General features: G+C 35.1%; 1 protein-coding gene across 19 annotated transcripts in view; it reads right to left on the bottom strand.

Annotated features, from left to right (window-relative positions):
- MYBPC1 (myosin binding protein C1) overlaps window positions 1-22001 on the bottom strand; it is a 70211-nt gene that overhangs the window by 31766 nt on the left and 16444 nt on the right. For 6 of the 19 annotated variants that reach the window (XM_072401112.1, XM_072401109.1, XM_072401125.1 and 3 more), the window contains exons 4-13: window positions 17963-18007; window positions 16124-16165; window positions 15833-15874; window positions 8053-8085; window positions 7654-7689; window positions 5719-5754; window positions 4098-4187; window positions 3085-3233; window positions 1814-1931; window positions 1438-1489 (exon numbers count right to left, since the gene is read on the bottom strand). In XM_072401112.1, coding sequence (XP_072257213.1) covers window positions 1438-1489; window positions 1814-1931; window positions 3085-3233; window positions 4098-4187; window positions 5719-5754; window positions 7654-7689; window positions 8053-8085; window positions 15833-15874; window positions 16124-16165; window positions 17963-18007 — 643 coding nt within the window. The remainder of the gene's footprint in view (window positions 1-1437; window positions 1490-1813; window positions 1932-3084; window positions 3234-4097; window positions 4188-5718; window positions 5755-7653; window positions 7690-8052; window positions 8086-15832; window positions 15875-16123; window positions 16166-17962; window positions 18008-22001) is intronic. The other 13 variants (XM_072401128.1, XM_072401111.1, XM_072401110.1 and 10 more) reach the window with 12 other exon arrangements.

The raw sequence follows: 22001 nt of genomic DNA, 5'->3' as shown, positions 1-22001 counted from the left end.
GCTTATTTTTAGAAAGTAAAACATGCGCTGCAACCTGTAGTAACCATCAAATATTAATTTCCAGGCCATAACAGGCTGGGAAAAATGTAATATTTGATTGGTTTCTGGCTGTTGCAAAACATAATTGGGCTTTGAAACAATGTATGAAATAAGCTTTTGTTGCGTTTGGATATGGTCTCTTTAGGACAATGTTTTTACATATAACCTGTATGTACAAAAACATTATCTTGGTTTGTGCTTTAAATACACAAACTATAGGAAGAAGAAATCACCACCAAATATATTATGCAATACAAAACACAAAAGCTGCTTTAGGCCTTTGTTCTTTTGTAAACTTGTATTCTTGATGCATGATGTCACCTTTTCAAATAACAGTAAGTTCTGTATAGAAAGAAAGCAATACACACAAAAAATATTCTTAGTCAATGAATAGATTGAAGCTTAAATTGTATCAAATAAAATCATGTGATAAAGGACACAAAGATGTAAAAAAAAACAATATGTGGGGTGGTCAGGGTTTTAGTGCTGCCAAAGAAGCGGCACCTTTTTCTCCTCTTCTCATGATAATTTATGCGTCCTGTTTTAATGTTGTTAAGACAAAAAAAAAACTCTCATCGTGGGAGAAATCTCCCCAATGTAGATTCAGACAGCAATTATTGTGTTATATTTGCTGTTTTTATCAGTATCTGCTGTTTGTGTCTTTATATAAGCATTTTCCCTTCATGTCTCATTTTAGTGACAGGTCCCAGACAGCAATAAAAATCTGAGGTTTTATTATTTCACCATTCTATTCAACACTGACAAGAATGAATTGTAAATAGACATTAACTTAATAAAATACATGGAAGAAACAAGACAATATCAATATGTACAAATAATGTATTTTCTTTAGGTGCAAATATATTTCTAATCATATCACTATGAAAATGGGGTGGGGTCCTTTTCATGACTTCATGGGCGGGCGGACCAGCCAGAGCTGGGACCACCAAAGATTTATTTGCAAAAAAAAAAAAATGGGTACGGGTGCCCATTCCAGAAAAAAGTGAGGGCATGGTGTTCCCACTCGTGCCCGCCCACTACACCCCTAAACTTGTGTTGGAAATAGCTACAACAGGTGTGAAGGCTTTAGAACCCAAATTCAGAGATTGCACTACTAGAGTTCTGAGAGATGTAAGAAACAGTCAGGTGGTTTATCTCTGCAGAATCCACTCAAGACTGTAATATTGGTGTGGATGGATCAACCCTTTAATGTACTACTAAAGCTGTGTTAAAAATGTGATGCTTTTCAGTGCATACATTTGAACATATTTATATAACTTGGGTTTAGGAGTGGAGGTAGTAAGTACTTTTTTTATTATGTCTCTTTGTCCTGTTGATAAAGCCCATTAAGTTGTAAAATATTTTGTGAATTACTTCTCAAAGCTTTCAGTGATTTACCTTCTTTTAAATGCAGATCTAATGTCCAGAGTTTGAGAGGCATCTGGGGCGGCTACACAGCAGACAGAAAATAAGAATTAGGATTGTGCTTAAATCTTAGCACTGCATATACCTAATTAAACATTAATCACAACTATTGTTCATGTTATACTTTAAAATGGTTCCTACTTTACAGAATCAATTACAAATCTTTAAAAGGGGAGGAAAGTTTGTTGGCAGGTAGTGACAATGTAAAGTGTTACAAGATTATATCATATTATAGTATTTGTGTGTGTATAGTTCAACTGTGTATAAAGCATCATTAAGTATACTGAATATAGTATTTAAAATAAAAGTAAAATAATAAATATATAGCATTTCTACAGTGATCACTTACCGATAACTTCAAGATCAAATGAGCAGCTGTCAAATTTATCTTTATACGTTACTTCACATCTGTAGTTTCCAGCATAGTTTTCCTTTGCCTTTATAATTTGCATTTCAAATGTGTATATCTAGAAAAAATACATTTTGTATTGTTTTATGTAAAGACAATATTCTGCAAATTTTTTTAACAAAAGTTTTCTTTTACTGACTAAATGGTTTTTTCTTTAAAAGCATTGTGCTGCATTTAGATTATTTTCTTTTTTAAATTTATTTTTGTGTATACGGTTGTGTCTGTTGCAACAATGTTAAATAAATAATTTTTATATTACCAAAAATGTAATATTTCCAAAAATCTGTTGTACTCTAGGAACAAGTTGATAAAAGGAACTAAAAATTCTGTGGGATTTTTAAAAAGAACACCCCTTACAAAATATGGGAGTGAATATTTTTCTGTTCAAGTATGTTATTACTTTCTGGAACTGATTTCTGAACTTTGATCAAATTATGAGGATAGAAAAGCAACAGTAATAAGAATTTTAATAATTCATCCTTCTATGTGGATATTCCCATATTCTTAGTGGGCATTATTTTGAAAAACTATGGTAGGGACATTATAATAAAGTGTGTAAGGAGCACCAGCTGATGTAAAGATCACTGGGATACATATGCTGGATTTGTGCATAAAAGCAATTGGGTGAAAGGCCTTTGGTACCTGGTCAGGACACAGAGAGCTTTTGAGAACCAATCTTCTTTACCTGACTCTTTGATAGCTCAATTACAGAAAAAAGAGTGAAGCTGCTTGCTCATTTTACCATGTGGGTGCCCCTAGCAGCCTAAAACGAGAGTGAAATTGTCTAGTACCTAAGGGTATGGTAAACCTTCTGTTTGTAAAAAAGGCCTGTGCTACTTTTAGTCTCCAGAACTTTGTGGGGTAAAGTGCTACACACCTTATTTAATATAAATATGTGTATTCAATGTTGAGAAATGCTTATTTCCTAATATATCCTTCCCAGAATACTTTTTAGGAATCTTCTTGCCTGCTAAAATATCTGTATAAAAGTAAAAGTATAAAAATACTAAATTCGACTAACAGTTTTTAGTAATAACAGTGACAAATCTGTTCAGAGTTCCTTGTTATAAAAGGTAAGGCTGCAATGGTCCCAGGTTTATAATCACAGCATTCCTCATGTCAATGTTAATGTCAAACTTTCATCTTATTTACTGCAACTGAACTCCATTGAGCACCACTCTACATCTACCAAACAAGCTTTTACATCATACCTTATTAACACGGTCAAATGTGTCTTTTAGCTGAAGATGCTTTCCAGCTTTACTTGCTAAGTCCATCCATTTCCCTTTCAACCATTTCACAATGGGTTTACGGAGAAGATCCTTTGCTTCCACTTTTGCTATAAACTTAATGTCACCTCCTGAAAAGATTACAAAAACAAACTATCCTGTTTAAATACTACAGCACTAGTATGGTTATATTGTCCACACAAGTATACAACTACACTCCAGAAATGTATTTTTGCACAGTTTTTTTTTCTGTAATGGGCCAAAGTTTTCTGCCTTTCTTTAGCTTTTCTATATAGTTTCCCCATCTTCTCATATTTACTGTACAACCAGCCATTTATCCTCATACAAAAAAGCAAAAACTGAATTGGCAATGACAATTACAGTATTTAGGTGCTTATCTAGCTAAACCACTTGGTGCCTTTATGGAGTGGTGCACTTTCATACACTAGGCTGTATATTGCTGAAAAACCTAATGTTGTTGGGTGGTTATAGTGGGGGGAAAAAACACAGCAATAAGACACTTAAAATTTCAGCAATATAACTCTCCATGTTTAACTAATTCATATATAATAGTAGGATAGCCCAATTGTATAGGTCATATTTAAAAAGACAATATAAAAACTTTCTCTAATAAAAAACTAATAAGTGAAACTTTCTTATACAACCTAGACATTCACATTCCCAAATATTTGGCATTTTTTTAGATGTTTTTGGTGATTAAGTGGAGAAAATTGGTTAGTTGGTTTTATTATGGCCATATGGGAGAAGGTGGGGAAAAAACTTTGTAAAGATCTCTTCAGTAAGTTTTTTTTTTAAAGGCCAACCCAATGATTCTCCTTTATGGCCTTATACCTTAATATTAGGTAATATTATCCCATAAGCCTCTTTGTGTCTCTGGTAGGTTAGATAAACTTACTCTATGGAAATGCACTAAATGTATGCCTGGTACAGTACACAAACAATATATGGCATAGGTAATTCCCAGTAATACTCACCCACACTCACTGTTCCACTACTGGGTTTCTCAGTAAATAAGACTGATCGTTGAGAATCATCCTTCTTGTCCGCATCATCTGGATGCCCTTCTCCAAAAGACCAAACCATATACAATTAATACACTTTCCATACCACATTTAGACATGCTTAAGTTAAACAATCAATCACTTTGCTATCAAATGGGTTCAGTTCCTGTATTTCCTGAGAGTAAAGATAATTTATAAGTATTTCTTTGTTAAAACACAAAACAGAGTAAATAAGTAGACAGAAAATATGAAGTAGATCAAATAAACCCTGCTGTATGATCAGCTTCCAGGTTGGCATCTCTACTCCTAAAAAATGAAGCATCTGCAAAAAATACAGGTGTTATATTTCTCGAAATTCCGATATGAATAATTCCCCGGTGCAGATTACTTATTCAATAAAATGAACGCAACTAAAATAAAAAACAAGTTTTAGTCACAGCTGTAATAAGTACTAAATAAAAAAACACCTTAGTAGCTTTAAATTGTAAGTTCACTTTTGTAATAAAAAAACAAGGTGGACCTACTCCCCAGACCCCTTAGCTGTGTCTGGAAATATTTACATTTATTTTTCTGTGACTAAAGGTTCTATAGAATAGGAGAAATCAAACAGGCTGGAATGAGGGCAGGAAGTTTATATTAATGTAAGGAAGGAGGACTGGAAGAAGTACAGGAAGTTGACATTCAACATCTCCAATGTAGATATAGGCTGCAAAAAAAACCTGCAACAAACACTATCCCTTTATTTCTATTTCCAAAGCAAAGAAAGTGATACAAGAGGGAGAAAAAAACTCAACACAAGAACATTTTCCTGTGTCTATAGATCTGAAGCAATGGTAGTGAGCTTATCCTTTGGAGCAAATACTTATAGGGATGGATGGGTCGGTTATTCAGCTGGACCAGTGACTGGCATGTCTAGGTGAACCAGGGACCATTGAGTATAAAACTGAGGTTGGGTTGTGGGGTAGGCCCTCATGTAAGCGTAACTAAACCAAGTTTTGTTAAATAATATTAAGATCTTGTTGATGCTGTTTTGTTCCCTTTTACAGTTTGATTTATGTACACCTGGAGATTTTTTGAAGAGATGATTTAATAGCTGGGTGCAGGAAGTCATTGTTGTCTCCTCTTTCTGAATATACAAGTTACCTGGCTTTCATTGTGATTTGCTTACTTCAGTTCTCTGAGCAAGCCTACACAATCTGATTTTACTCTTACTATGCTGATTGATTTATATTTTCTAGGTCAATTGGCCTGATTTGGTAAAGCTCTTCAAGGCTGGAAAAGATAAACTTTCATTGGTGAAGCTGGGTGATCTAGCAAATCAAAATAGATTTCTTAAAAGTCATTTGCTATTTGTTAGCAATTGACAACAGCAATTGACAACAGTCCTGGACCAGATCCATTCCAGGTTTGCAGGATCACCCTGCTTCACTGTTAAAAGTGTATCCCCTCCAGTCTTGCTTTAATAAATCAGACCCAATGTTTCAATATTTACCAGGCAAATTGTATTTTCAAAATGTCAGCAATGGGAGAATCTGCAGGTGGTGCTAAGAACAGGGTTTTTTTCATACTGTAGATTCACTTGAAAGTGACTTACCAGAGTCTTTCCTTTCTGCAGAGCGAGCAATTTCATCTGAAAGAGAACATGGATGTTGCAATGATAAGTAAAATAACTACTGGGACTTAAATTAAAAATAAAATTGGAGGTGCTAAAATTACTGAAATACCTGTGGTGTACACATTATGGGGTAAAAAAAATTTCTGAAATAAAGAATCAACTGTTTCTACATTCTCTAGCACTTCATATTTAAACAGTAATTTAAAGGAAGGTTATCTAAAAACACCTGAAAGAGTTGAAATGCAAATTTTTATTCTGCAACTTTCCACTGCAGAATTAATTAATCCCCATAATAAATTACAGTATTGAAGAGTTGGGTTCATGATTCCCATGCTCTGATTAGTAATTGAATGTATAGGACACATTGTTAACTATAAATAGCCTACAATTCTATGAATTTCTGTAACTAGCTCCTATAAGTGAATCTAGGAATGTGGACAGGAAATGAAGTCCATCTAGTACATGAGTATCCTTGTATCTACTCATTACATCTACTCATTATCAGTCTATAATTTCATTACAGTAAAGAAGATGGGATGTACTGTAACAGAGTCTACATTTTCTTTCTCCTTTTCCAATGTAAGGTTTACATTATTTAGTAATTATACTGTCTCCGGAGACTCTGAGCGTTAATCCTTTGGATATAAACTTTCTTGAACACATGTCTTCCCAATTGATAAAGTGTGTCATTATAATATGTATAGTGGTTTCCTAACCTGTCCTTGAAGAATGCTTAGCTAGGTTTGAAGCACAGAAAAAGTGTACATAAAAAGTGGGAACCATGCCAAATTACTCAGAAGGACTTTAGTAGGTTTATTCTTATACTGTCTGAAATATCCAAAACAAGAAGTTGGTGGATCATACATACAACGTTTAAGGTTCATCTTAAAACAGTACTGTTCCCAGAGTCCTGCTGCTGAAAATTATACATGATAATATAGGAAGTCCAGCAGGCACTGGAAATCATAAAGACAACCAGGAGAAACATGTTCTCAGATCAGGAGAGACAGAGTTTGGTCCTTAGACCAGGACAAACAGCGTATGGTCCTCAGATCAGGAGAGACAGAGTATGGTCCTGAGACCAGGGGAGACACAGTATGGTCCTCAGATCAGGAGAGACACAGTATGGTCCTCAGATAAGGAGCGACAGAGTATGGTCCTGAGACCAGGAAAACAAAGTATGGTCCTCAGACCATAGACTGTATAATTGCTGAATTCTGTAAACCTCAAATTAGAAGAGGAGGAATGTAGAAATTAGCAAAATTAACTTATGATTAACTTATGATAACTATGATTAAAGAACTGAAAGAGAAGATCAAACCTACAAGAAAAATGGGCAGGACCTCTACTCCTTAAATAAAAATAATTTGTAATCAGGTTAAACGAAATACTGAATAATTTTAAACAAACTGGAGGGACGTTTAGATGTAAATTTTTGCCTGTTGTTGTAACTGGTATTAAATCCTCTCAACATTTGGCTACTAGGAAATTTCATTCTTTAAGTTTTTTTCTTAAATAGAACTAAAGTAGGGTAAGGGAAAATCTTCCAATGGTGCATCTGTTATTGAGACAGTAGGCCAAGAGAGGAATTCACAAATTTGGGAGATTTCTGCTTACTTTCTGTTCTGTCAATGAGACAGAAACAGGAAAATTTCCCCAGTGGTTGATAGACAACAAACAGGGGTTTTACCTTTCCCTACTTAATCAAAAACACAACATAAAGTTTAATTATACATATACTTTAACTATTTGTACACCCATATTTGTATCACCTTCTTTCTATTTTCAAATATGCAGTTTGTAGACTGTTTGGAAGTTGTGTATGCAAAATAAACAACGACTACAAAAGGAAAGACATGTAATCATAGAACTAAGGGATAAGGAAAGAATGCTAATGTAAAACAGAAATTCTACCTGGAGGAGGAGTACTAGAAGAAGACTCATCTTCATCTGCAAACATAAAATAAAGTTTATTTCTGCACAAATTTTTATATTTTATGTGATACATTTCCTTGGCAGAATAAAGACATAAATCCTAAAGGAGAAAAAAATCAGTTAACGCAGAAGCCTGAAACACTCCAAAAAAGCTGAAAACTTATAGGGAAGAAAGCTTTGACTTTTCAGTGGCTGAAAAAAGAAAACAGCGATCAGAAAAAGGTAGATGGCAACACACATATGAAATGTAGAGATCATGACCCAGTATTAAATGAATATATGGATAGCTTGTAAAGCCCAGGAAATGTTAGGAATGTACACAATAGCAGAGGAAGAAAACCAAAGAGGATTGAAATCCAGATAAACCACACATCTGACCTGAAGAAGATGTCACATCACTGTCTTCTATGTCTGCAAGCAAAATGTGTACCATATACACATAAATAGCTGTGTTTTATGAGCAGTATGTTACATTTAAGAGTTAATGCAATTTTCTGCATAAAAATATTACAGTTATTGGCACAACAGGGCCCAGTGCTAAAACTGGGGCTACGAATATTGATTTTTATGAGCCTGCCATTGGAAAAAGATACGTTGTGTGCATTGAACACAACAATGGACCTGTGCTATCCATTATCTTTTAACTGCTCAACCAAAGCTGGCCTTTTTTCAATCAAATTTTATCACACAATATACATTTGTTGCATTTGGCAAAGATTTCATGGTCTGATTCGCTAAGACAGATATTTGAGATACCCTACAGATGCATGTACTTTGAAACTAAAAAAACTAAGTTAAAAACATATTTATGAAGTATATGTGCAATGGACAGGTATAATTTACACTTTATCCTAAATGAATATCCTAAGCCCTTGTTTCCATATACTGCCTACTTTAAAGCTTAAAAAAGCTCTATGCATTTTGAAAATAATAGATTGATGATACTACTCCGTATCGGCAACTAGTGGTACTAGATGAAGAATTGGCATAAATTAAGTACTAAATCCATTGTTTAGATTTGTGATGTAGGTGAGATACGTAGATACCTTCTATACCATTTGTTACAGTACTTCACTAAGGCTGTGCTTTCCTCTTGAACATTCGATGTGATATAATTACTATTATCTCAGCACATTTGCCATTTGCAATGAATACTTTACAAGGCATGGTAAAGCAGCTGTGTGATAATCTTTAGCTAAACGGTGCTAACCTTTACTGACAGGCCACATTTTGGACTACAGTTACTCGTTAAGGATAATGATCACTGTTATGCATGTGAGCGAAACATTTGCCGTCCAATTACTAAGCATGATGATTTACTCATATAAACGATTATAAAATATTCTAAATTTTTAATAAAACATAATATAAAACATTTTTATTTACATTTAAAAAAAAATATCAAGTTTTCTGTCTCTCATACAGAACATACAGTTTTTCATGGCACATATTAAAGATAATGTTTATTCTATTCAATGTTTTATGTGTATTCAATGGTTAAAGGTATTACCTTCTAATATTGGTTGTTATTTTTATGTGTATTTCCTTATAATATATGCACACAATGGAAGCTAAACATTTTAGTACCTATACAGACTTGCTTTTCTACTGCTACAAAATAACTGTATTGAATTAATCCTTCTTAAAATGATATTTAATAAGTTTGAAATTCTGGTGAGTACCTGTATGGTTGAAACATCCATGTACTTTTTGGACCATGCAAGCTACTATAGACTGCAATCAATCCTGGTTTTGGAAGAAGTCAGCCTAATTTACATTTTACACTAATGTCCAGTATACAATCAGTGGTAGTGCTACTACGTTTTTTCTTCATTGACCAAGATACTGAATACCTGAATCCATGCCATTTCCCAGTTTTCTGTATTAAAAATAGCTGGATTTTAATCTTATATTTAAAGGATCGGTCTGTCCAAAAAATAATGCTATACTGATATATCGCTTAATGACATATCTGAGATAACTTGCATTCCCTGGGTCTGCATACCTGCTGTGGACATTATGAGAATTTTCCAGTTCCCCAGTTGGGTTTTTCATTATTTTTTATAATGGAGAACATAACAGGAGATGCTGAAACAGACAAAGGTGGGCAGTCCCAAGTGAACAAGTATAGAGTTCGGAATAATGACAAGGCATTCTCACTATGACATTTCTCAGTGTTCACAGTATTCAACACATAAGAAATGAAAGGGCTGAATTGGCCCACTACAGTTTACCCATAAATAAAACTATACTTTTGGGTAGACTGACCATTTAGAAAGCTGCATAAAGGTGGATCTCTTGACAGAGCCCTGTGTCTGGTACTGCATATAATGATGTAACACTGCTGAACCTACACTAAACTTTGTTATATTACTTGCAGCAATTAAAACAGTGGCCAAATTATTTAATCTTTAATTCACAAGTCCACAGCACGTAGCTCTAAAAAGCCTAGTATTTGTCTATATGTCAATTGCAAACAGTAGACTAACTTTAACCCCCCTAGCGTTCCAATTCTGTCCGTATTTGCATGCAAAAAGTGTTACATTTTTTTTGCATGGAAATTTATTTTACATTGTAGGCTATGATTCTTAGTCATAATTTATCAAAATATGTCCAATATTTAATAAATGCAATACATTTAATAATACACTTTAAATTAAAAAAAACAAAAATACTGAAACATGAAATATAATGCACAGTAGTATGTATATTATATATAACATAATCATATATATAATATATGAAGATTTCTTTGTATTGGACTCAACACAGCTATTTTGTATTGAATCCAATACAAAACTATTTGAATTTCCCGCCGATCCTCACGCCCACACCACCGCATGCAACAACGTCACCGGGAAACCCCGGAGAACGTCTCTGCAGTTCGTTGCTGAAGATCGAAGAGAAAAGATGTGTCACCAGGACCTGCGGGGACCAGCAGGACACCAGGGGAAGACAACGGAGCAAGGTAAGTGTTTTTTTTTTTTTATTTTTAGCAACCCCAGAGTGTGATTTGGGATTACATTTGCAGGTAAAATCCAACCCGAATCACACTTGGGATTACCGCTAGGGGGGTTAATATTCCTTTCAGCAGGAAAGGTTTTTTACTGCCATCCTGCTGCTATCCTTTTTTTTTTGCTTGCACATTGACACCTGTTTGCATGACAACTGTTGCACAGGTTACATAAGTTGAAGTGGTAGAAAATAAAGAGGTTTAAATATTTTTTCCTATGCTCATTAATTTAGATTTGATGAATATATTATTTAATTTTCCCAGTATGTTACCTTTATCTCTACAATTAATATCTAATGTTTGCTTATTCAAAAATGGAACAAAACTTAACAATATTCATGGGGTGTACTTACTTTTTAACAAGAATGGGCCTGATTTTTAAAGCTCTCCAAGGCTGAGAGAATACACATTCAAGTACACAATACACACTCGGTGTACCTGGGAGATCCAGAAAACCTGGAATGGATTTCTTAAATGTAATTTGCTATTTGTTACTAAATGATTTCAATCCTGGACCAGATTCTTTTTAGGTTTGCTGAAGCACCCAGCTTCACTGAAGAAAGTGTTTCCTCCCCAGCCTTAGAAGGCTTTAATAAATTAGGCCTTATGTATGTTCTTATAATGAACACTATTTCTAAAATTAGGCTTATCCTGATTGGTTTAATGATAGACTAAGGCACACAAGGTGTGAAAGTATAGATTTTACATTCATTTAATTATTATGATCATATAGACTGGCAATTGAGCACTGAATACCTACAGGAAACTGATTGACAGGAAGGTGAGCTCATACTATTTAAACATCTTCACATATTTATTTTTCTCATACTTTGCATTGAATCCAAGATCAAAAGCACAGGGAGAAAGCAAGACTTACTTTGGTGTCTATACACACTACCAATGTTTTTACTTCCATCCCAGAAGTGCCCAAGGTTTATATGGGGCTATTAATGGTACAATGGCATACAAACAGATTAACCTTGAACTGAGAGGCTGAACCACAGGACACATTTTCTAACAAGTGTGTCACCAATATACTAGTCTAAAGCAGTGACTGTAAATGATATTGTGGAATGTTTGTGAAAGGCTGAACCAAAGGTCACAGATTTTTGCCCTGTAAGAAGGTGCCAACAAAATGATTTGCTCAAGTTACACACCCACTATGAAATGCCACTGCAAATCAAACTGCTTATAAAAATGTTCTGCTGCAAGACCGAAGTATCACACAAGATAGGTATTAGAAAACCTATACTTAAAAAGCAGCATTTCTTTGTTCTGAAATATTGCGTGAACAACATCCTTTTCTAGATACAGAAGATAAAATAGGATAAAGCAATATATAACATGATTTCAAGGTCCTTTTGCAATTGGAGAATATATATAGAGAATGATCTACACCGTATGGGATATCACAAACCCCTGCTGAGAGAAAGCAACAATAGCACCTTTTCAGATGTTTTATAAATCCATTGAATAGGGTCCACTATCAGGTTTTCACAAACCTACATAGACCTCCCCTCCTTACACACCCCACTAGATATATCACACTTCCATGCTTTTTTCCTTGTTCTCATCTGAGATCATATAATCACAAGTCATTCATTTGTTTTATTATATGCCTTTTGTATAAATATCTATCAGGTTTCAAATACTAGGTTTAACAATGATCACCTCTTTTTCCTCCTTCAGTCCAGGTATTACTAGTATTAATCCTTTAAGCAAAATATAAGCCGGAAAAAGTGTAAATCACTAAAAATTACAACCAATTCACTCATATTGCTTTAATGCATACCATCACTATAGATAATTGTATAGACAAATGAAAGGTTTTTGTGAGATGAATATCAGAGAAATAAATTTTCCAAACTTTATAACACCATTGGGACCATTGCAAGTACTGAAACCAATTTAATGGAAAGTAGTGTTGCTGTCACTTCCAGATTACCAACATTACCAACACAAATAATGGAATAGAGAAATAGGGTTGCCAGGTTGGGCATGGTTACCTTCACATAATGCTGGTGTAGATAATTAAATAGTTCCAGATTTCCATTCTGTCTGTCATTGCAATTCAACTAGGATTTTATTTGTGCTGTCCCTGCACAATATGTCTGTTTAGTTTGCTAAAATAGCGTAACTAATTTACAGTTCATCGCTCCTGAGGCAGAGAACTGACCTGCTAGCAGGGAAGATACATCAGTTCAATATATGCTAAGGTAGTTGGGACAAACTATCTCAATCTTTCTTTATTAACTATGGTAAGAGATTGTCACAGAATAAATATGGTCCCAGTTTTAAAACCTATATTAATTAATTACTTCCTATTAATATTATCACAGGAAGAGTATGCAAAAAACCTTAAAATTTTTAAAGACATTCATATTTTAGAGGCCTCAGAACAGCACATTAAATACTATGGCTGAAGAAAAAAAGATACAAACAAAAATCATTGCAATTATTGGATCTGGACTATAAACTTTCATCACATTTCCATTGCAGACCAGTATTTTAAAGGATTCCCTCAGTTGCCCATTATATTGGTTCAATTTTTCATAAGAGAATTGACATAGTTAATAACTTGATTTTTGAACAATCCAGAATGTATAACTTTTTATATGTAAAGAAAAAATTATTATTACAGGAGAAAAGTGATGTGTTGTATTGCTGAGTCTGACAGGAGCTAATAATGACAAGAAGTTTTACTAAGTGATCAGCTGTAGGAAGGAATGATAAACAAACAAAATAATAAAAGCAGTAAACTGTGAAAACAAGAAGAACAAATAGGTAAATGCATCTTTAAAATATAAAAACTCTTTGCTTTGCAGGCTATTTTTGTCAGAAGTGGCTGGTCACTTTGACAGGCACTCAGCAATGATGGACATAGTGTTTAGTAACATGCACTGGTAACATTACACCGGAGCCTGGCGAGTTGACTGAAGCTCATTTATCATGGTCTGTGCAGTGCTGTCACTTTGTTAACACTTTTTTTATTAACATGCAGCTCAATACACTAGGATGAATGAATTACTGTATTTCTCCCCTAAAAATGCTATGTTTATCGACAATTTAACACCTTATCACCAACTTAAACTACTCTTTATTCTGCTCCCCTCAACGTACACTTCTAAGGAAACTCACAGGAAACTTAGTGAAACAGGGCACAGAAAATATAACATATGATATGTTTTTGAAAATGTTGCCCAATATATGACTACACATTAGCATGCAGGCTAAAGCTACACAAACAGCCACCTCAATAGGCTAGAGGTACATTGCAGTAGAACAAATGACTACCAATGGAGCAAGCTACAAAAATGGCATTTAGCAGCAAGTTGTGATCAATAGCACAATAATGGAGCAGTGTGCAACCATGCAAGATTTATTGCTACTTCATGCTACTTGAATGGGACTCACCTATTTAGTAATCAAATATGTTTCATTCAATGTTCAATGTTACACACATCTAGCTAACTTTGCAAAAAAACAGTATTTTATGGTTTGCATACATTTCAAAACACAATCAATAAATTTATGTTGGTTGATCCATCTCTTGCCAGTTCCTTCTTTGCCAAATGCCAAATACTTGGACATTGGTGAGTTTAGGGACACATAGTGCCAATATTGGGAAAACTAACTCAGTTGAAGAGGTGTAAAGCTTATTTTTAACACCTATTGTCATGTTTGCATAGAACACCCACTTTATAACTTTTTCTTACCCAAAGAAAACCTAAGCTTTACCCATTCATCCCTGCCAAGCACGCTCTTTTGCTCCCTGCAGTTCATTCCCACTGTTCACGGATGGGGGCTAAGGAAACTGTACTTCTGCATATGGAAGAGTCACTATGTGACTTTGCCAGAGCTATTACACAAGTAGTCCACAACCCTTTGTAAGCTACAACACCAGTGACTCCAAGCTGACACAGAGTCTGCTGCTGCAAGGGCTAGCATTAAATAAATCTGTCGCTTTGCCAAACATTGATAAAATAACATTAGGTTTCTTAACTTTGCCTTAGTATTTTCCATGCAACTAACATTCTGCAGCCATATTGGTCCTGATTTAATAAAGCTCTCAACGACTAGTGAAGATAGAATATCATGGGTAAACCTGGGTGATCCAGCCAACCTGAATTGGATATGATGCAAAAATAAAATAATTTTTTTAGGAATCCATTCCAGGTTTGCAGTATCATCCAAGTTCTCATAATATAGTCTATCTTCTCCTGTCCTAGAGAGCTTTAATAAGTTGGGCTTAATGTCTTAATTCACTGCCTCCTTGAGCTATGGTCAAGCAGAATTAGCATGCCCACATTTCTACACTTCACACAGGTTTGTTTTTGTAGACCTTGGAATATGCAGTAGCATTCTAATGAGATTAAGAATGATCAGGTTGCCTGAAAGGCTGTGGAAGGAGTTGGTGATGTTGCCAAATACCTAGGCAAACCGACCAAAAATCAACGTCTAAGGTACGTAAGGGGGTAGCAGGTGGACAATATTTAATATTCATTCTTGCTTTAGGAAGTAACGTTTTTTAGAAGCACCAAAATGATTTTTTCACTAATCCACTTATTCACTGGTAACAACTTTGGGGACTGAGATCTGAGACATTCTGATTATCCTTTGCTGATCTTGTACTAAGAGGAAATGCTGAAGCCAGACTACTTACTGCCATACCTTATGGCATGCATTTAGCATGGCAGAACAACTTCAGTCTTTGAGGAGATTTAAGCCATAATATATCACCTATATGTCTGTATTTTGAGTAAGTATTAGAGAATAATAAAAATGAATGTTTTATTGTATAAATACATTAATGTTTGGTAAGTCCTAAATGTAACATTTGTCATCCTGAGGATTTTGGGAGATATGCAACAACAAATCAGAAATGCTGCATTACGCTTTATTCATAAAGCAAACATGTTGGGATAGGAATACAGTTACAGTTAGAGAGTTAAATTCAATTAAATTTAAAAACTACAGACACATAAATAAAGTAAAAATCCATATCCCTGTGTATTTGCTTTATAAATGTAGACTGTGTCTTGGTATAATTTGTTCAAAGACTGGAGTTGTACCGCTGGGTGCTTTCCTTGGATAGATCTCAGCCAAATGGTATTCTGCACAAGCACTTTTCTCCATCTTACTCACCTTTTGCGTTTTCATGCTCCTTCTCCTTAGGTTTCTTTTCTTCTGCATTTGAATGTAATTATTGTTTAAAATGTAAATAACATGCATGTACATTTTGTAATAAGGAACATAATATTAACTGATTTTTTTTAAATTGTAATTAATATTATCCTTTGCATTTGATATTGGATATTTTCTTTTACATGCAAGAAAGTATATAGTAATCAAAATACTTTACTAAAACAGTCAGGGAGCAGGAGAGAAATACTAATCTACTGAAAAGATGCAATAACACAATGCTATTTAACTCACCTTTCGCCTTTTCATGTTCTGTATCTTTATTTTGGCTTGGCTCTGCACAGGAAGTAATTATTTTCCACATTGAACATATGTCTTTGTAAGTTTTAATATGCATATAATAAATATTATGACTGTTATGATAATGACTGCAGCCTTGACATCATTCCCAGCATGCATAGTAAAACTTTGTGTCTCCATTTTTGCTTAATTACCACTTTCTAAGCATGACAGAGAACATGGGCAATACCAAGAGGGCTAAGAATCTGGTCTACAAGGCAAATACATTCAGTCATATGACATTTGGTCATGCAATGACACAGAGCTCCAATGAAAGGTGATGCTGGAAGATATTCCTCTGTGGTCTAAACAAGGAGCAGGTAATCATACAATACTTAGCATGTATTACTGACAGGGGATCTCACTTGGTTCATGTCTAAGGAGTTAGGGCCCTTGTCCAATATATGTTATTACTTGTGGCTCAGGAGGCCCACCTGCTATTCAGCCTAGTTTTCCCTTGGATTGATGTCAAGCATGTCAGTAATGTGGGAAATCTTGGAACTTTATCAGTTAAACTCGCTGCAGTTAGGCCCTAGTACTGTCTTAGATTGTCACCCCCCCCCCCCCCCCCCATTACATCTGCACAGTCCACTATAGTACTAACTAGGCTGAATTTTAGTGATGTATTTATGTAAAAAGTGGTGCCAAATAAATACAGTCCAGCCAACCAATTTATAGAATTTTACATTTTAAATCAATAAAAATATATATAAACATTTTTATACTGATAACCTTCAAAATAGTCCAATCACCGTACTTTACTAGGCTAAAATCCTTCTTACATCTATTAACTTTAATGCTGTTTGCAGCAGGGGCTGTATAACATAATGCTCAGGTCACTTGCTCCTTGTTCGGTTACCAAATGAGAAAACAAATCTGCCTGTCTTATGTATCATTCTCTTCTGCTATATAGGAAAACCATGCTGGCCTGCACCAGCTGAAAACTTTTCCATCAAACACCTTAAAAGTCAGACAAGTGTCTATGTTACTCTGTCTGCATATTTCCGCATATATAACCATGTTAGTAATACAACTGCTAACTAAATGCAAAAGTCTGTTTAAAAAAACACATTAATGGTATTACCATTAAACTATGCTTTGACCTGCTCATCGATTTTATCATTCTGTATACAGAAACAAGCTTGCCCCTATAATCTAGTTTGATATTAACATCGTATTTCAATCACACAGTAGTTTTGTGACAGCAAGAGCTCCTTTTGTAATGGCATGCAGATCGTTGGCATGCTGCAAAATTTTACTGGTAAGTTTAAAGAATCATTCCAACCAAAGTGTACTTTTCAGTTTTTGGATGCTTATGTGCAGATAAAACTAACTCTATTGGTGTGAGTTCTTGATCTGCACACATATTGCCAATATGATGGGTCCTAGTTTCTCTCTTGTATTGTTAAATTATTTTCTTTTATAGTCACTGCAACATATGCTATCAGAGCATACAAAGGTGGACAGGAAGAGTGTCAGGATTTTGAGATTTGAGAGATTGTAATGCTGGAGCATCCAGTACATAAAAAGTCACTTGGTGCCACTTATGATTAAAATTACAATTCTGGGTGGACTGACTCTTCAAGAGTATTGATGTGTGAAAGCATTCCTTTACTTCATTATATATATCTACTTTTGTCTGTTTAAAATCACAAGCTGTAGTCTACAGATGTTCTTTCTTTATAGAGTTGTGACGTGCATATGCATAACACTAAATGCAACACTACTACAAATATCTAGTTATCCCAAGGCAAGCACTATTCTTTGAACACAGAATGTCCAGGCTTCACTCACCTGTGACTTTTTCTGGAATCTCTATATGTTTTTGGTCTTCCTCAGCTAGGGAACAGATTAGGTATTTATGTTTAACCAGTAACCCTTCTCCACTGAAGTCATAGCAATGAAAACAGGAAACATTTTCAGCAGAAAATCAAATAGTGAAATATGATCAACCAACTAATGTACATTTAATATAATCAGATACAATGAGTTGTAACCGATTGGCTGGCTATTTGGATATACAAAAAAGTAAATAAATGCACTAAATATGACATTGGTGAGTGGTATCAAAAGTTTGTAATAGGAATCTAGAAGACTAGCAAGCTTGCCATTAGTATATGGACCATTATCTTGTAGAAAACAAGTGGTGGTGGACCCCAGTAGTCCTGGTTTTCAAGAAGAACTAACAACTACAGGTACCATTTGACATAAATGTTCTTAACCTAGAAGATTTTAAATTGAGCATTTGACATTCAGTAGTTTTTATTGTTATTTCCAGTTCTGACGTTGCCTTATTATAGACTTGTAAATCATATTATTTTGTACATAAGTACTGATCTTGAAATAAATGCAAAAGCTCCGAGCAGTATGTGCCCTTATTAACAATCTTGTAGACTAATTCCCATCATTAAGTGGTGACTTGCAGATGTCTTCTTCTTTGCAGACAGCAGTGAAGTTTGTAATGCCTAAGTGACTGAGTATGCAAAGGGAGGATCATTTTCAAGGCAGGGGTAAAGGTGATATGTACAAGGAGGATGTACAGATATTAAAGTAAATTAACTTCATATGACCTAACCCAAAAAACAGGCAGATAGATAAAAACATAAAAAATCAGATCAAAGAAAACAATCCTATTGCTATTGATCATTGCTTCATATAGTTTTATAGTTTGTAGACCACTGTAAACCTTATTAAAGTAGGAAAGGACTTTGACCTACTTACTAAATGGTAACCTTTAACATATTCAAACATAAACAAATAAATTCTAATATCATAGCTAGATACAAATTACAGAACAATTTACACACATTTAACAATGCTTCACTTAAAAATATTCAAATAAGAGCCCTTGTTTGATTGGAGGTTGATAGTCAAGTGATTGGGAGGAAACTAATGTTATTGCCTAGATAGTTGTCCCACCCTCCCTCTTTTTCATATATCAAGTGGGTGAGATGTAAGGAAGATTTCTCATGGCAGATTGGGGGTCTTTGGGGAGTCTGTGGAATAGTGGGATGAAAGTGTGGGGACCATCTAGTAGTACATGTCTATTAGCTGGTACCTCTGTGTTATGGTAGCATCTACATAAGAGCAAATAGATTTTCCTGCTTTTACTAACTCTACTGCGCAGATTCTTTACACTGAGCCCTAAAAACAGAAAGAGATAGAAGTAGGCAACCCCCATTGATGCAACATACCAGCTCATATATGCACCTTCCTCCTTCATGGTGCTGCAGAGCCTTTCCGCAGAAGAACAGACATAGTTGTGCTGTGTACACAGTAAGTGGGTTTTGGGATCTTTTTAAACTAGACCACTCCAACTGTGGCCACAAACACCATTTGCCACAGGGTTTCCAGAAGGTTCCCCAAGATCTTTCAAAACCTAGCAACACTCCTGGAGCCAACAAAAGGTTTTAAGCTATTATGTACCATTATGTATGAGACCCAACTGTGGCAACCAATTGTGTCCTCTTTGCCGTGCCTGTAGATTGTACAACCAGCACTGGCAGTATGTAAACATTTTTTTGGCCTGCCACAAGATATACTGTGGCAGCCTCTTGTCCTAAACTGAATAAAAATTAGCTTAAAAAACTATGACAGCTAAAGTAGACTTCTCAAATGGGTTGGGAAAATTAGATGAGGAGGGCCTACTGTTGACTACGCCAAATTTTAAATTCTTAACCTTTCTTGCCTTCCCCCTTCCTTCTCAAAAAATGGCCAGCAAATTTAGTGAAAGAGTGGTGCTCTGGAAAAAAAACACAATTTGCAGAGCTTGTATGTTTTCCCTGGATAAACAAACATCAAAAATAATGATCATAGGAGGTTTTATTTTATTGAGATATGGAAAGTCATATTTAATATCAGTATTCAAAAAAGTACTAAACATGTTTACCCCCTTTTCTATTTTTTTCCATTAAGCTGTTGGTTTTATTCTGTCTATTGTAGTTTCAGCATGATAGCATCTACAAATGCATTAGAACTATAGTATAATAATAACCAAGAACAGCATTCCTAATATATTTAGCAGCACCCCTTTATAAATGGACATCATTACCCAGTTATATGTGAAACCTTTCATTTAAATTTGGTCAAGAGACACAGTGGTCTGATTGCTAAATCCCTTTGGCCGCTGGTATCTTTTTTTTTTTTTTTTATGACCTTGAATCTGAGCTTGCAACAACTCACATCAAATGTGTTCCAAGCAACTCTTCTGTAGTTCTCAGAATGGCATGTTGCATTACACAGAATGATGTTAGAAAAGAATATAGCCTCTACCAAAAAGATGATGATAAGAATGTTGAATGCTTATTGACATATTTTGGCTTATCAATTCTGGCTCTTGATATCACTGCAATACTAAGACTTACCCCGGCTGTTACATCTTAGCCAATCAGTCACACATTCCTGACTTTCCAGTGTATGCGGCAGTATTTCAAGTGTCACAGTGTTAAAGGCTTTACAGAAATCCAAGGAAGCTGCATTCCTTATTACACATAGCCCTGTAATAATCTTGGACACTGCACTAATTTATTGCATTTGTGTGAATCCGAGGTAAAGTTGTCCTTTTTAGACAAGAGGCATTTGGATCATAGCACCCTGACTCATCAAACAAGGCACTAACCTGATTAAAAAAAAAGATACTCCCCTCTCATGAGACAACTGTCACTCGGATCATGTGCACAGAAATGCTTTCATGTGTTAGCCATTTCCCAGATAGGATTATTAGGGTTTCTTCACATGACCGGAGCAGACATGTGATGCTAAACTTTTCTTTTGCCTTGAGTTGCAGTTAATCTAGCAGGTGTTACATATAAAATCATTACCAATGGTACTCTACAGTTTTACTAACATACCAATTATCCAACAATGCTGTCCACAGAAGAGTGTTCAGATATTTGTAGCCTAAACAAACATAATTTTTTTTTTGTGTGTTTTTTCTGTTGTGTCAGTTTCCCCTGACACAACAGAGGTTGCATTGTGCTACATATGCTTTAAAAAAGGGTCTCCATTTGTCAAATCATACTTAACCAGTCCAATGGTTTTTTATCACCACTAATACACAGTACAGCCTTTACTCTTAGAGATTACTTAAATCGATTTTATTCTTTATATCTACAGGGATATAGGGCTCCAGCAAAAACAACTATAACAATAATTCAAAGAGATGAGTTCCCCACTCCCATGTCACAACACTGGGTACCTGATCTGCCAGTTTTCAAGCACTAGAAGGGGGGAAATGAGTAAAATGTTTCCCCACAGTAAACTATTTGATAGAAAATAGAAATCTCAATACTTACCTCTTTTTCAGGTGTCGCCATTCCATTCTGCTGGCATCACAGTTCCATTTTTCGCTAGCAGTTTGTGAATCCTTAATGTCTTTTTAAGAGGTGCTATATCATTTCTGCAACATTTTTCTGTCAGTCCAGATTGAAGGATGGAGCTCTGACACCCTGGGCTTACAGAAATTATGCTATATGACACTGTATGTCATTCAACATGTAAAAAAGTATTGCTGGGTTGGTAACTTGGCTTTTGGAGGGATGGTAATATCAAAGTACCTTGATGGTAGCTCCTAGGCAGGATGTATTTGAATGCGGATAGTCCTAGGCAATGCCAATATTTTTGTTTTTGATTTTTTTTTTTGTTAAGTGTGCGCATGCTATGAAATATGTACTGTAATTATATCACTTACAGGATTTTTTTTAGGTGTCACAGCCAGGGGTGTAGTCGTAAAAAAAAGATAAGGGGACATGGTTCTATCCTTGTAAACATGCCCGCCCCACTACACCCCTGCCTATGTGTCACTCAAAGGAAAAGAAACTTCCCCCAGAGTGAC

The sequence above is a fragment of the Pyxicephalus adspersus genome, chromosome 2 (genome assembly GCF_032062135.1).
Source record: "Pyxicephalus adspersus chromosome 2, UCB_Pads_2.0, whole genome shotgun sequence".
Lineage (NCBI taxonomy): Eukaryota > Metazoa > Chordata > Amphibia > Anura > Pyxicephalidae > Pyxicephalus > Pyxicephalus adspersus.
The sequence above is the reverse complement of the archived record's forward strand: the minus strand, read 5'-3'. Positions and strand labels throughout refer to the sequence as shown.